General features: G+C 39.5%; 2 protein-coding genes across 2 annotated transcripts in view; one reads left to right on the top strand and one right to left on the bottom strand.

The window, feature by feature from the left end:
• LOC133107634 (transmembrane protein 179-like) lies at window positions 1-6401 on the top strand. The gene is made up of 4 exons (XM_061216657.1): window positions 1-342; window positions 1467-1604; window positions 2613-2691; window positions 3600-6401. Exons 1-4 carry the CDS (start codon window positions 41-43, stop codon window positions 3777-3779), a joined length of 699 nt encoding a protein of 232 aa, XP_061072641.1. The 5' UTR covers window positions 1-40; the 3' UTR covers window positions 3780-6401.
• Window positions 6133-13076, bottom strand: part of c1h14orf180 (chromosome 1 C14orf180 homolog) — a 22317-nt gene continuing 15373 nt past the window's right edge. The window contains exons 7-9 of the mRNA XM_061216644.1: window positions 10782-10945; window positions 9859-9988; window positions 6133-8012 (exon numbers count right to left, since the gene is read on the bottom strand). Of these exons, the coding sequence (XP_061072628.1) occupies window positions 7807-8012; window positions 9859-9988; window positions 10782-10945 (500 nt within the window). The 3' untranslated portion in view covers window positions 6133-7806. The remainder of the gene's footprint in view (window positions 8013-9858; window positions 9989-10781; window positions 10946-13076) is intronic.

The following is a 13076-nucleotide window of genomic DNA, read 5'->3' on the forward strand; positions in this document are numbered from 1 at the left end:
CGCTGCCCAGGGTAGTACAGTGGGTGCTGAAAGAAGAAAAATGGCTCTCGACAATTTCATTTTTGCTCAGTGCATCCTATATTTCTTGGCGTTTGTGTTCGGCTTCATTGCTGTAGTACCTCTCTCAGAAAACGGCGATGATTTTCAGGGGAAATGTCTGCTTTTCACGCGGGGCATGTGGCAGAACGAGAACATCACTGTAGCCAAGCAGCGCTTCATCGTTGAGGAGTGGGGACCAGAGTCCTCCTGCAGTTTCATCACTTTTGTCGGGATAGTCTCCCTCGTTCTTTCAGCAGTCCAGGCGTGGAGATTACTCTTCTTTCTTTGCAAAGGCCACGACGAGTGAGTCAAATTTTTACCACAGTGTCCAACATTTCGATTTCATATGTGGCTATTTGTGTTCGTTTTACTGTAATTGCAGCGGAATCGATAGCTGGGTGTTCTAAATCTTAAAAGCTACATAATTATGAATATACGGTAGCTTATTTATACCGTTAAATTATAGACCCCATTTTCCCCCCACAGCAGCCATAGCAACACTACAGTTTAAGCATATCTGTATCCCACCTTAGCTCATTTACTAGGCATGTGTGTCATCTATAGCTATGCTATAGAGAGACATTTACCAAGCAGTAGGTATGTATTTTTCTTAAATGGTTTCAAACTGTCTACAGCAAACAGATTGGTTGTAAACGTCGGAAAACAGGCGTGTAAATTTCTCTAGCTAAAAAATAATAATTTATATGTGACTGTGTTGCTACATTGCAAAGGTATCCAGATGCCACATCCGCCCTGGGGCGTTTATAACATCAGATGGGCGGTGCTGATGCGGGAAAGCGATATCGCCTTATGTACCAATATATGGTTCATCCCATGAAATACATGACCAGGGAATTGCATCTTTTATTGGTCAATCAAAAACATGACTGGATTGTTTAGATCGGACAAGCATGAAATAACTCTACATCATCATTTTTATTATAAATGGTAAATTGTGTGGTGGTTTGGACTAGCGTGTTCTAAGGCACCTGCATTATTCTAAATCGATTATTTGACTGAATATTGAAGATGCACATTTACAACGACTGTGTGTGTGTGTGTGTGTGTGTGTGTGTGTGTTTGCACCTTATAACTTCTCACTCGTGGAACAACTTAGATTTGACAGACAATTGCTGTGATTGTGTGACTCTTAGAATTGCAGCTTGTGGAATAAAATCCACCCACACATGCAAGAACATTCAATTCTAAGTCCATTATTGAAAGGACAACTCGTACACGGCTGCTTCTGTAAGGCCCCTGAAGCGCTTCTTCCCTGCTCAGTTAAGTTGTTAGATGGTTCATCAAATCGCAGCTGGCCTCCATGATGCTACATTCGCAGAGAGAGCGGCTAAAATGATACACTGTGCTTTAATGAGAAACTGTACGGCTGACTCATTCCCATTTTCATTCCCTTCCCATGATTGCAGCTCCATATTCAACGCCTTCCTCAATCTGATACTCAGCTCCTTTGTGGTGTTCGCCATCTTTGTGGCCAGCACCATTGTCACTGTGGGCTTCAACCTATGGTGTGATGCCATCACAGAGGATGGGGCCATGCCAAGCAGGTAGGCCTGCCTTCCAACTGCTACATACTAGCTGTGGAGTTGTGCTGGAGTTACACAGGGTGGGTCAAAAGTATTAGTAAAGGCCAGAATATAACTAGTAATATTGTAGTAATATAACTTGTTTTCAATTACCACTATGTGTACAGCTATAAAAAAAAATTAAGAGACCACCCCGTATTTTACAAAGAAGAATCTGGGTTACTCCACCAAATATTGATTGTTGAACCCTTCCTAAGCAAAGACTGCTATTTTAATTATATATTCATGGCCATGAACTTGTTTGGTTTTCATTATCCAATGTATAATAACACTGTATAGTATTTTCAACAATTTCTGTGAGAGCTGTATTAATAAGCAAATAGTTTACTTTGAAGATAGCAATATACAGGACAGCCTACCTCACTCTTGTTTTCTATATCCTCTATAAAACAGCACTAACTATTGGGATTTGAACCTGAAACCTTTGGTCCATTTACCACCATACCACACAAACACTCTGGATTACTGTGGGAATGCTTGACCAGGTCTTGACCCAGTCCTTAGTTAATGCATGATGACATTTTCCAGAAGTACACTACAGTATACACTCAGTATTAACTCTCAAAGTGCAATGCAAAAATTAGTGGGAATCATGTCAGATAACCAGGTGGCAGTTTGTGCAAAAGGAATTGCTTGAGGGCCCAACAGCTGTGCGGATCTTATCGTGGCCACACCGGGGATTGAACTGCCAACCTCCCAGGTCCCTGTCATGGACCTTAGCCACTAGCCTACATGCTGCTCCTTATGCTAGCATATGATCTCTGGTGCTTGAATATGTGTTGGTTAGCATAGTGAGATACCCTACTTGATATTGATTGTATTATACAGTGAACACAAACTGTTTTGTGGTGTTTGCAATAAATCTATTACAGCGTTGTCAATGGGAGCACATAAACAATAACCATTATTTTTATGAGACACTGTATAGTAGTGTTTGTTAAACACTTTTTGTGGTCTCTATGTTTCCAGTTGTGAGGAATTGCAGGACACTGATTTGGAGCTTGGCTTTGACAATTCTTCTTTCTACGACCAGTTTGCTATTGCACAGGTAAGGACCAACGCCACGGAATAAAAATTGGCTAAATTAATTGTACAATTGCCATTGCACTGCATTTAATTTGCATTAAGTGATTAAAACATTGTGAAAAGTGTTTTACTTTTCTCTTCAAATTGTAGGTCCCTAAACAGAAATTAACTACTGAAGCCATTCCCTTCCCTGCCAAAGCATGCTAACCTCTAATTATTGCTTTTCTAGTAGCTCTGATTAGACACTTTTGTATTGTCAAGCTTTGTGTGCATTTGGGGATTTACAGTATTTAATTATTAATCACTATTTAATTATTCATTTCCTATGGAAAGTGGATGCAGGGGAAGCCACCTTAGAGAGCCTGAAACAAAGAGGCTTTGTTTACAGTCAAGTAAACATTTTTGTTCCCATGTTAGTGAGGGGCATTACTTGTCACAAAGAAACCCTGTGTGCTAATTTGAGTACAGAAAAATCATCTTAAGACTTTTTGAAAGAATGTATAGTTTGGTTTTGTTGGTTTAGTATGGTCAAGAGTCATATGTTTGGAGCAGTGAGGTTACTACTGTAATCTTCATCTACTATACCAGTGTTATTCAGTGTTTGGCAGTATAGGCAGAACTTTTACTGTGGCTATGTTTATTTTAGAATAAACATACTGTAGCTTAAACAGCTACATAACAACAGTTAACAGTATATATTTTACTACACACATTTGCCAACACATTTCCATTTAATAAAGTGAGTGTTGCATTTGTGCTGAAGGCAACTTTTTAGGGCAGCACCTAGTCTTCGGAAAAGTGTATTATTTCACACTGTCAATATATATAGGCCGTACTCTATGTACAAAAAGACATTTGTATATTTACAAAAAGCAACGCAAAGCTTGTTTGTTAGAACTGTGTTAAATGACAGGCATCTCCCTCTCGTAGTTTGGCCTGTGGGCTGCCTGGCTGACCTGGCTGGGCATCACCATGCTGGCCTTCCTGAAAGTGTACCACAACTACCGGCAGGATGACCTGTTAGACAGCCTGATCCACGAGAAGGAGCTGCTGCTCAGTCGCTCGTCCCGCCGGGGGTCGGACGCGGAAGAGAAGAGCGGCATGATATAACCTCCACCGGAAGTGTGTGCTACAAACTTCCCCCACAGGCATAGCAGAGGAATGTCGAGAAGCCATTTCAGAATACAGTCAAATACACCATTCTATGACATCTTGTCAGACATTTTGTCTAAGGATGTGAGTTATAGAAATTCTGCAGCCGGTATAAGTTCTCAATATTTGTATGGCCTGTAGTGGGAGGTGCCCATATCTCCCTGGTTTACATTACAGCACAAACTGCAACCATTTCCACATTCCAAGCTTAGAACAGACATCAGCTTATGAAGGAAAAATGTTACAAAATATAATAACATGCTTACCTTATTATTAACAGAGAACACAACTCTTGAGAGCAACTGAGTCTTTGGATAGCTTTGCTTGTTAGTGTAATTCATCTTTTTAATTCATCAAAAAGATGAATTAAAAAAGCTTAATGAATAACATGTCCAGAAGGCTATGATTAGGCTAAATTTTTAGCGTGACATTAATTTAATTTGGAGCATCGGAAAGAAATGTGTCACACTAAATATGTTGAAGCTATTATTGGCCAAACCCAATGCGTCTCCAGTATTATCATGTATCCCTAATGTGATCCCTTTATTGGCAGAGGGGCAATGTTTTACTCCCAGTTGTGCCACAGTTCTGATCCTGATTTCTACAGATACAGTCAGTTAAAATACAGGGCTAAGAACCGGCTAATCCAACAAAGGTTTCTTTTGTGTTCGGCTTTGTGAAAGTATTTATGTATTCCTAACATAGTCTGTCATCCCCCTTAAGGCACACATCAAGCATAAATGAGCAACAAGAAGCCATTTAATAGGAAAGTAACGTTGCATTGAACATTTCTTCCCGTGCCCAGCTTTGCAATACAAAGCTAATAATTCCTCTCTGAACTGATTCTAAAGCGACAAGAATGACTGAATCATTATTTCTCTCTTGTCATCCCGTAGATCCCCAATGGAATTGGAATAACTTGATATATTTACTTCATGATAACTGCCAGTTCCAGCATTATAATATGCAACAGAAATGCCAGAATTGCAAATGAGCAATCTGCTTTTGAATATTTAACAAAGCAAACCAATAAACAAGACGACTATAGTTTACAATAGCTGTCACTGAAACATATCAAACTAGAAATGGGCACTCTAGATGAGTTTTCAAATAATTCAATCCTTTTCTTCCACAAGAACTATAACTTAATTTTCATCATAAATAATGAACCTGCAAATTGCAGGATATTTGCATTGTTACACTTCTAGGCAGGATAACTGCCTTTTATATTTCTCATATTTACAGTTCTTACTGTAGGCCCTCTTTGATGTTTCATCTGTGTTAATTGACAAACCTTGGATAAATTATCATTTTTAACAGAACACTCCTGAATAGACTCACAGTATAAAGTTTCATCAAAACCTGTGTTTTACAAAAAGATTTGTGTGTGTGTGTTTTTGTGTGTGTGTGTGTGTGTGTGTGTGTGTGTGTGTGTGTGTGTGTGCGTGCACATATGCGTACAGCACACATGGGTCAAATAATTAGTATTACAGTGTAGCTACAGGGACCAGGTGAGGATTATGGGGGAAGTTTGTAAATAACCGCCTTCTCTTGATGTGCGCATTTCGTGTGGCTGAACTGGTGGCTTAGTGACCTCAGTACTTTGCATGCTGCAGCAAGATGTAGTGTGTGCTTTCTCAGTGTCCCATGTACACAGCTAGCAAGCACTGTATTTTGTAAAAAGCTCAGACGTTATACATTGACAGATGTGGTAATGGCTCAGCTATTTATGAACCTTTTCTTATTGCCTGACCACTAACCTTCCCACCATTGTTGTGTACAATTTATAGCTGTGTAAATCTCTCATAAGCTCTTTTCTCAGTGACCGTAAGAGATTTATTTTTTAATTTGCAAATTCTACATTACCTCCCAACCCCTGGAAATACATGGTTTACACCAGCAGTTGCCTACACCCCAAAACTTTAAGTCAAATGCTTTATAAGTCTATACCATTAGTCTAGACCTTAATGTGTTTTATGGCATAGAAGCGTGTCTCTATAATACAGGCCTTGCTTGAACATACTGTTTAGTTCTGTGATAAATAATTATATCCTATATTTGATCATACTTTCGCCCAACTTCACATTCCTGCTTAGGCTTTTGAATCGACAGCAGTCTTTTCGCTGACTGTGTGCTGCAGGGCAAGATGTGGGAGACACTCTGGTTCACAAAGACGGTTTTATTCAAAATAATTTAAATAAAAAAATAAAGGTAGAAACAAGCAAGACCTTATAAAAAGCACTTTTAAATGTGGTTGCATACATGTTACCTGTGGTGAAACACAGGTACAAATCAAAGTTCAGCAATGACAGACCATGTCAACTTTCTGGGGATATTTTTTTATTGCTTGAGAGGGGTGACAGTTCAGTAGGAATGACAGAATATGAAACATTCAGTGTTAATACCGACAGTATTCTTCTGGAAACCTTTACATCATATTGCTTTGAAATTCAAGTGTAACATTTGCACTGTCTTGCTTTATTGTGTTCCCTGAAACCTGTCATGTAAAGAATGCAAATTATTGGAAAGTGTTTTGTGTTTTATCGCTTTCAAATTAAAATAATGCATAGCATACATTTATCATTACTGTATTTGTCTTTATTTTCCTTCTTGTCCTGTCAAATGGGTTAAAATGCCTGAATTAATCTTGAAATGTAAAACATAAATTTAAGAGTACACATATTTTTCAAAAGGTAATGTATGGGTTAAATATCTAAACTAATGAAGTTAGTTCAGTAGTTATTTTCTGTGCTTACCATTATACAGTGTATTGCAGTAACAGATCACTGAGTATCAGAGTACAGCGTGTTACACCTTACACAAACTATTTCACCAAACATTATGCGTTAGAATTCCATAAGAATTTGTTAATTCCAAAATGCTAGTTTGAATAGCATTCGACATTAAGATTAAAATCTGAATACCAAAGAGCAATTAAAAAATAGAAAAAATAACAGATAGCAAAATCTATACAAAATGTACTTAAAATCAAACAAGGGAATATTTCTTGCTTCACCATATTCAGATATACAGAAAAGGTACAGTACACAGGCTTTCCTCTGTAACGGAAAAGGTCATTCCTTGTGGCATTTTTGTAACTATATCTATAAAGTGTAGAAGTCATAAACTGTACACTCTTAAGGAAAACAGGTTTCCCTCATATGATTAATTTACCATATACATTGAATATGTAATTCTGTGCTAATAGATACGCTTTGTTCAATGGTGAACTACAAATCAAATGTACCATCCACGTGGGTAGAATTAATGTTCTGCATAAAGTTCATAAATATTTTATTATTTACCAGAAAAATATATGTATATCACATGTAGTAAATAATAAAAATAAACAAGACCTGGCTTGAAAATGCAGATGATGAGGAACTAAATATGTTGTAAAGTTGTTGTGTCTTATTTAACTTATCTTTTGCAAAAGTGGTAATATTTGTGCTTGTCTCAATTAATCAACTCTGCTTAATTGTTTTCTTGTCATAAATTTTTTGGAGCATGTGCATCAACAATGAATTTTGTGATTTTCCTTTCATTACGATATCTGTATAATGAACTAGTGAAGTCCCATTTGTTTTAAATATTAAAATGTGAATGTAACATTTAATTTTAATGAAACATTCTGGATGCCATGGACGCATTCACCCACATTGATGGTACCCAAAAATGTCCAACTGGAAATTTTGGTGAGAAAAATCATTAAGTGGCAACATTACAAATGTGCTAAAGACTGAACAACAACATAAACAAGGCATTCCAATGACCTAATTATTTACACAGCTGTGAGTGCTACATAACTCAGAATATACAGTGTTTTATATATCAGCATAAGTAAGCGCAGTGTTACAGTCTAGGACGTGTGTTGTAGCACCGTACCAAGAGGATGCGATGCTCGTGTAGGAGGGAACGACCCTATGAAGACTTGGGCAAAGCTGTGGAAGGAGTGCTCTAGGGCCCCACCTCTGGCCGGTCTCTGTCACTGCATGGTGAGCCATACCCAGCAGCCCCACACTGCCTGCTTCATCTGCAGCAGGTAGACGGCCAACATGGCCTCCAGCTCCTCGCACATGCGCTGCGGCCGCGGGCGGTCCATGCAGTACAGCACCACCCCCAGGACGGAGAGCAGCAGGAACAGGCAGGTGAAGAGAACCAGGTGGGGGCGGCTGGCGGACGTGTCGTATGCTGCAAGGCGAGTGTGATAACGTGTCGTGTCATACCGTGACTATCCTGGTGTAAAATACAGCTATGACCAGCTTGAAATACCAGCAACCAGCTGTTTCAAAACCTAGCTTGAGCTGGTCTAACTGGTCAACCAGCTACCAGCTGTTTCAAAACTGTTTTTTTGTCAGCAGGGTACTGGTCTCTGCTTCCCATTTTGCATTCCACTTGCTTTCAAGTTTTCTTTTTTTCTGTTATGCATTCTAGTTATCACAACATTCCGAGAATATACTGTAGCAGGTTGTGCTGCATTCCTAAAATAACCTTGTGGCAGTTCCTAAAACTGCACTGCAACATGATAACTATGACACTGTGGAAACTATTGTGAAAGAATTTGGTTTGCTGATAAAAGGCTTTGCAGTGACCAGAACAAGTTCAAACAAGTGTAATGAACAGTGGCATCTTTGAAGATACACACTTACTCTCGGGAGAGCCATGCAGGCTTTGTGTGAAAAATAGAGCATGAAATGTTTTGGCGCTGGTGTAAAATAAATGACACTAAGCTTTTAATTCATTCAGTGTAGGTGAGTTCATCTGGGAATAATCTAAACCACTACACACTACTGAGAAATAATAACACACCGTTAGAGCACACACCACTCAGCTAAACAGAAGATGACAAAATACAATGTCACTCCTGAGAATGACTCGCTGCCAACAGAAACACAGCACTTATTAGGAGAGCTATGAGACTAATAATCCAAAAGCCTAAATTTCCAGGCATTTTCCATGATGGCCTTCAGCTCAACACAATAGCGGTCTAAGGCAGTAACTGATGGCTATCCCTGCATTACAGTGGAGTCTTTTTTCCACTCGTTTTCATGATTACTGTCAGTCAGTGTGAGTGAGACATCACCACTGCACGCGGTTAGTGAACCATGGTCGACCCCATTAGTCCTACTTACCTACTAAACAGTCATAGTTTGGAATGTCTGTGAATCGGACAGATGAATGGCAGGTAAGTACCTATCTGTCGCCATGACAACAGTTTCAGGCCCTACAGACACTGGCGGGTACAGGCTAGTGCGACTACAAATTACTGCTTTAATATTAGCCATTGCTTTTATGGCTAATTCTAAATGCAAATCGTGTAGGCCTAGTGTTGCTTCCCTTTTTAAAATTCAGAAATCCTCAGTGACTACAGTCCAAAGAGTATTGCGTTTTGTGGTCCACTGGAAAAAATGTTTTATTGGACTCATTATTTTTTCCCTTTAATTGCTTACCTTTAACAATGTCAACATTTTATGAGAAATTGTAAAACCACTCTTGAGAGGTTTAGTATAATAGCTGAAGGAATTAAAAAGTCACTGAGGGGATCGCTATTATCTCCTGGAGTCTACTGGGCGCCCTGCAAACCACTAATATTATGCCCAAAATGGGAAATCTGGTAAAAATGAATTATTTGAAACAAAACAATAAATCAACATAAAAGAGCTTTGTTGGGCCATTGTTAGACAATTGAAATGTTGTCTTTCATATGTTCATTTCTGAATTACATTAGTTATAACAATAACAGTTTTATTGTTATTGCCACTGAATATAATACTATTCAACACATGCTGTGCGTTCAGTACAGGATAGAAACCAGCAGAGGGCAGCACTCAACCTTCAGCACGCTACCCTATAGGTAATACAGACAATGCTGAAATCAGAGAGGGGAGACATTGCTATTCTATGAGACTACCACAATGGATAGTAACATGTTCAGTGATAATAAACTCTGGCAGGGTAAACGTAGCAGTGTATGATCTGTATAAACAACAGACAGTAAGGACCTCTTTCTGTGGTGCTTTTTCTCACCGGTTCTTACCGTGTACAGTGAGTTCGGGCTCCCTGAAGCGAACCCGTCGTTCTGGTTTCCGCCGGTGAGTCAGCTCTGAGTCCATGCTACTGCAATTGGGCCTCTTCAAGATGGAGGTGGGGATTTTACAACTGCTGACCTGGACAGAGAGGGCACGTGGAACAGCCCAGTGTTACCGCACAACACTACAGTGTGCACGGACAATTGTATTTATACCAGTTCTGTGGAATAGCACAGAATAGTGTTCATTCAAGTGAGATGGAAACATGTATCTGGAGTTATATTTACAACATGGGCAAGGGTAACAGGAACTTTAATGAGAGTGCATCATACCCTGAGAATATAAATTCGACATTATTTTTCAGCATTCTATAATTTATGAACACTGGTCTTGTGCTTTGGCCCTGCATGGAGATTTTCCTGCTTTCAAGACTGATTCAAATAATTTACCAATATCTCCATGAGAACAGAGATCCAGTGAATGAGATATAACATGAGGCTATAATAGAACAAAAAATCAATTCAATTAAATCACAGCCTGGCTCCCCTTTATTCAGGAAAAGACAGACAAGACATTCTATGTGATATACAGTACAACACAATGCTCTATATTCTATGAGATATACAGTACAGTACAATGCTCTATATTCTATGTGATATACAGCATTTATTAAAATGCCTGTTTTGTGGCATTTTAGCAAAGTGGGGTTATTTGGCTGAAAAAAAAAAGTCCTATTTTTACATTTGGGGTTCTTAAAAAGGTCACAGGTTACAGTATGATCAATGCATAAGATCCCACTGTACTCTGTGTCTGCAGATGCCTCTCAGTCTACAGTGTCTTATGGGATAATGCAATGCTAAAGTATTGCAGTCAGTGATTTACATTGACTGTAACACAACAGACAAGAATAAATTAAACAAAATGGTGGCACCTGCTTTGAGACTTCCTGATGAGGATGCGGGTCCTTCCTGTGGTGGTGCCGGACCTCGGAGCGTCTCTCCCGGTGGGTTGGCGGGGTGCCATTGAGCGCGTCTCTGAATGTATCCGTCGCAGAAAACCTCTTAGACAGCGCCGAAACACACTGACCCAGAGAATCTGTGGAGTCCAAACACAAGCCAAGGTACTACTTAAACCCATCGCCCCAGCGCGGTTTCAAATCTGCTTTACAGAAGGACGGTGGTAGAAATGTATAACACTGTTTTACAACTCAGCGGGGTGCTACAAGGGTGAAACACCAACTTACAGCGCAAGAACAATGCCATGCTACTTTATATAGCCTGTCGTGTAGTGGCTAAGGTACAGGACTGGGACCTGTAAGGTTGATGGTTCAAGCCTCAGTGTAGCCACGATAGCCCTTGAGCAAGGCCCTTAACCCCACAGTCTTATCAACTGTAAGTGGCTTTGGATAAAAACGTCAGCCAAATAACATGTAATGTAATATAGACTGAGGTCACTGGAAATGTACCCTTGTTCCACTCTGTTGGGGTCACTGATGGCACACTTTCCGTGTGCTAAGCAAAGGTTGCAATAACAAGGAGCACTAGCCCTGACATCAGTCTCAAAAACACCGGACTCCCGCACCCCCCTGTCTTAGCTGGTTAGCGATAAGTCCTGCACATCTTCCACATCCCTCAAAGACTGCACACCGCCGCCTATAACTGTGACTCAAAGCATCAAGGACGTCCATTAGCCCAGACACTTCCAGATAAAATCTCCTTGTATTTTACTGCAGGACAATGAAAAAAAATTTTTTTTGGAATGTCAGCAAAGCGGTATTGGACAGAGCCAGTAAAACACTGGCCTCAAACTGTCAGGCGATAAGACAGAAGCGCGTGTTTATTTATTTATCATTTCACTCAGCTGGCATTTCTACCAGCTGCAGAGGCTGATCTCCCAGCCGTTTATCCAGCTCTGAATTTACTGTTTTACTAGAGCCACACAGCTGAGTGGCCTGACCCGAGCTGGACCTGGGTTGTCCCAAAATCTGTTACTTCATAATGAAATACGCTTGGCTGACAATGCACACTGCAATTTTTGAACCTGTAAAATAATTGCAATTTAGTCTGTGTGCCTACAGTACAATCCAAATAATGCACAGTGTAAGACGTTGTTCTCTACTGTAACTATTCTTCTATGTTCATATGATAAATTGTGTGTAGTACCAGAAACCTGGATTCAAATAACATTTATCCTTAATTTCATGTGAAAAACTGCATTTCCACATTTGTTTGTGACTGGATCCAGGTCAGCCCACTTTGAGAAGCATCTTTTAAATATGAGAACAATACAATGAACAATGTTATATAAATAAAAATGATGCATCACAAGGTCTGATGTCTATTTAAAGCCAGGCACATAGATTCATTTGTGACAGTAAAAAGAGGCCAGGTGTGTGTGGGTGTGCGTGCGTGCGTTTGTCGTGTTCTTGTTCGTCCCTGTTTGTCGTGGCTGCACTGGGGATTGAACCACCAATCCAGCAGGTCCCAGTCATGTATCCAAACCGCTACGCTACAGGCTAATACAAATACCTATGAGATACTTTAAGCAGCCATTGAGACCTAGAGCAAGTTTGATTTGCCTACTATTTGGTGTCAAGTGGGGATGATGAAATACAGTTTGGTTACACTGAATCTGGGCGAATCTACCACGACTGATATTGTGCCCAGTATGTCTCAAAACATTCATATATATATTAATACATACATACAGTTTTGTACCACCATGTTAAGCAAAACTCAACATGGTTTGATTCCCAGTGATTTCCTGTGACTGTAGAGTGATGGAGCATGCAGCTGTGTTCATAACATGAGCTGATTCCATTTGGCTTTTCCAGCTTGTTTGACTAATAGCTTATTAAGATAATCAGCTAAATTGATTAAAAACCTCATTAAACATAAGATAATCTTCCCTTGCCTGCGGGATCTAATATGATATTGGTATATGTAATGATAGTTTTAGTGGTATTTGAAGAATTCTGAATTAGGCACTTAATGAACTGAAAGTCCATTCTGAAAATTTAAATTCAATGAAGCCGCTGTTCATAATCATATGACAGATTTAAAAAGCATATATTCACATCTCCGAATAAATATTGATGACCTGTAGCCTTTTAACCTAATACTTCATTAGCTGGTTGGTTTCAGCATAGTATATATTTCTTGATATACTTTATACCCCCACAATGTCTATCCTTTATCCTACCACTCCTAGGTTCTGTAGTGTTAAT

Source organism: Conger conger, chromosome 1 (assembly GCF_963514075.1).
Source record: "Conger conger chromosome 1, fConCon1.1, whole genome shotgun sequence".
Taxonomy (NCBI): Eukaryota; Metazoa; Chordata; class Actinopteri; order Anguilliformes; family Congridae; genus Conger; species Conger conger.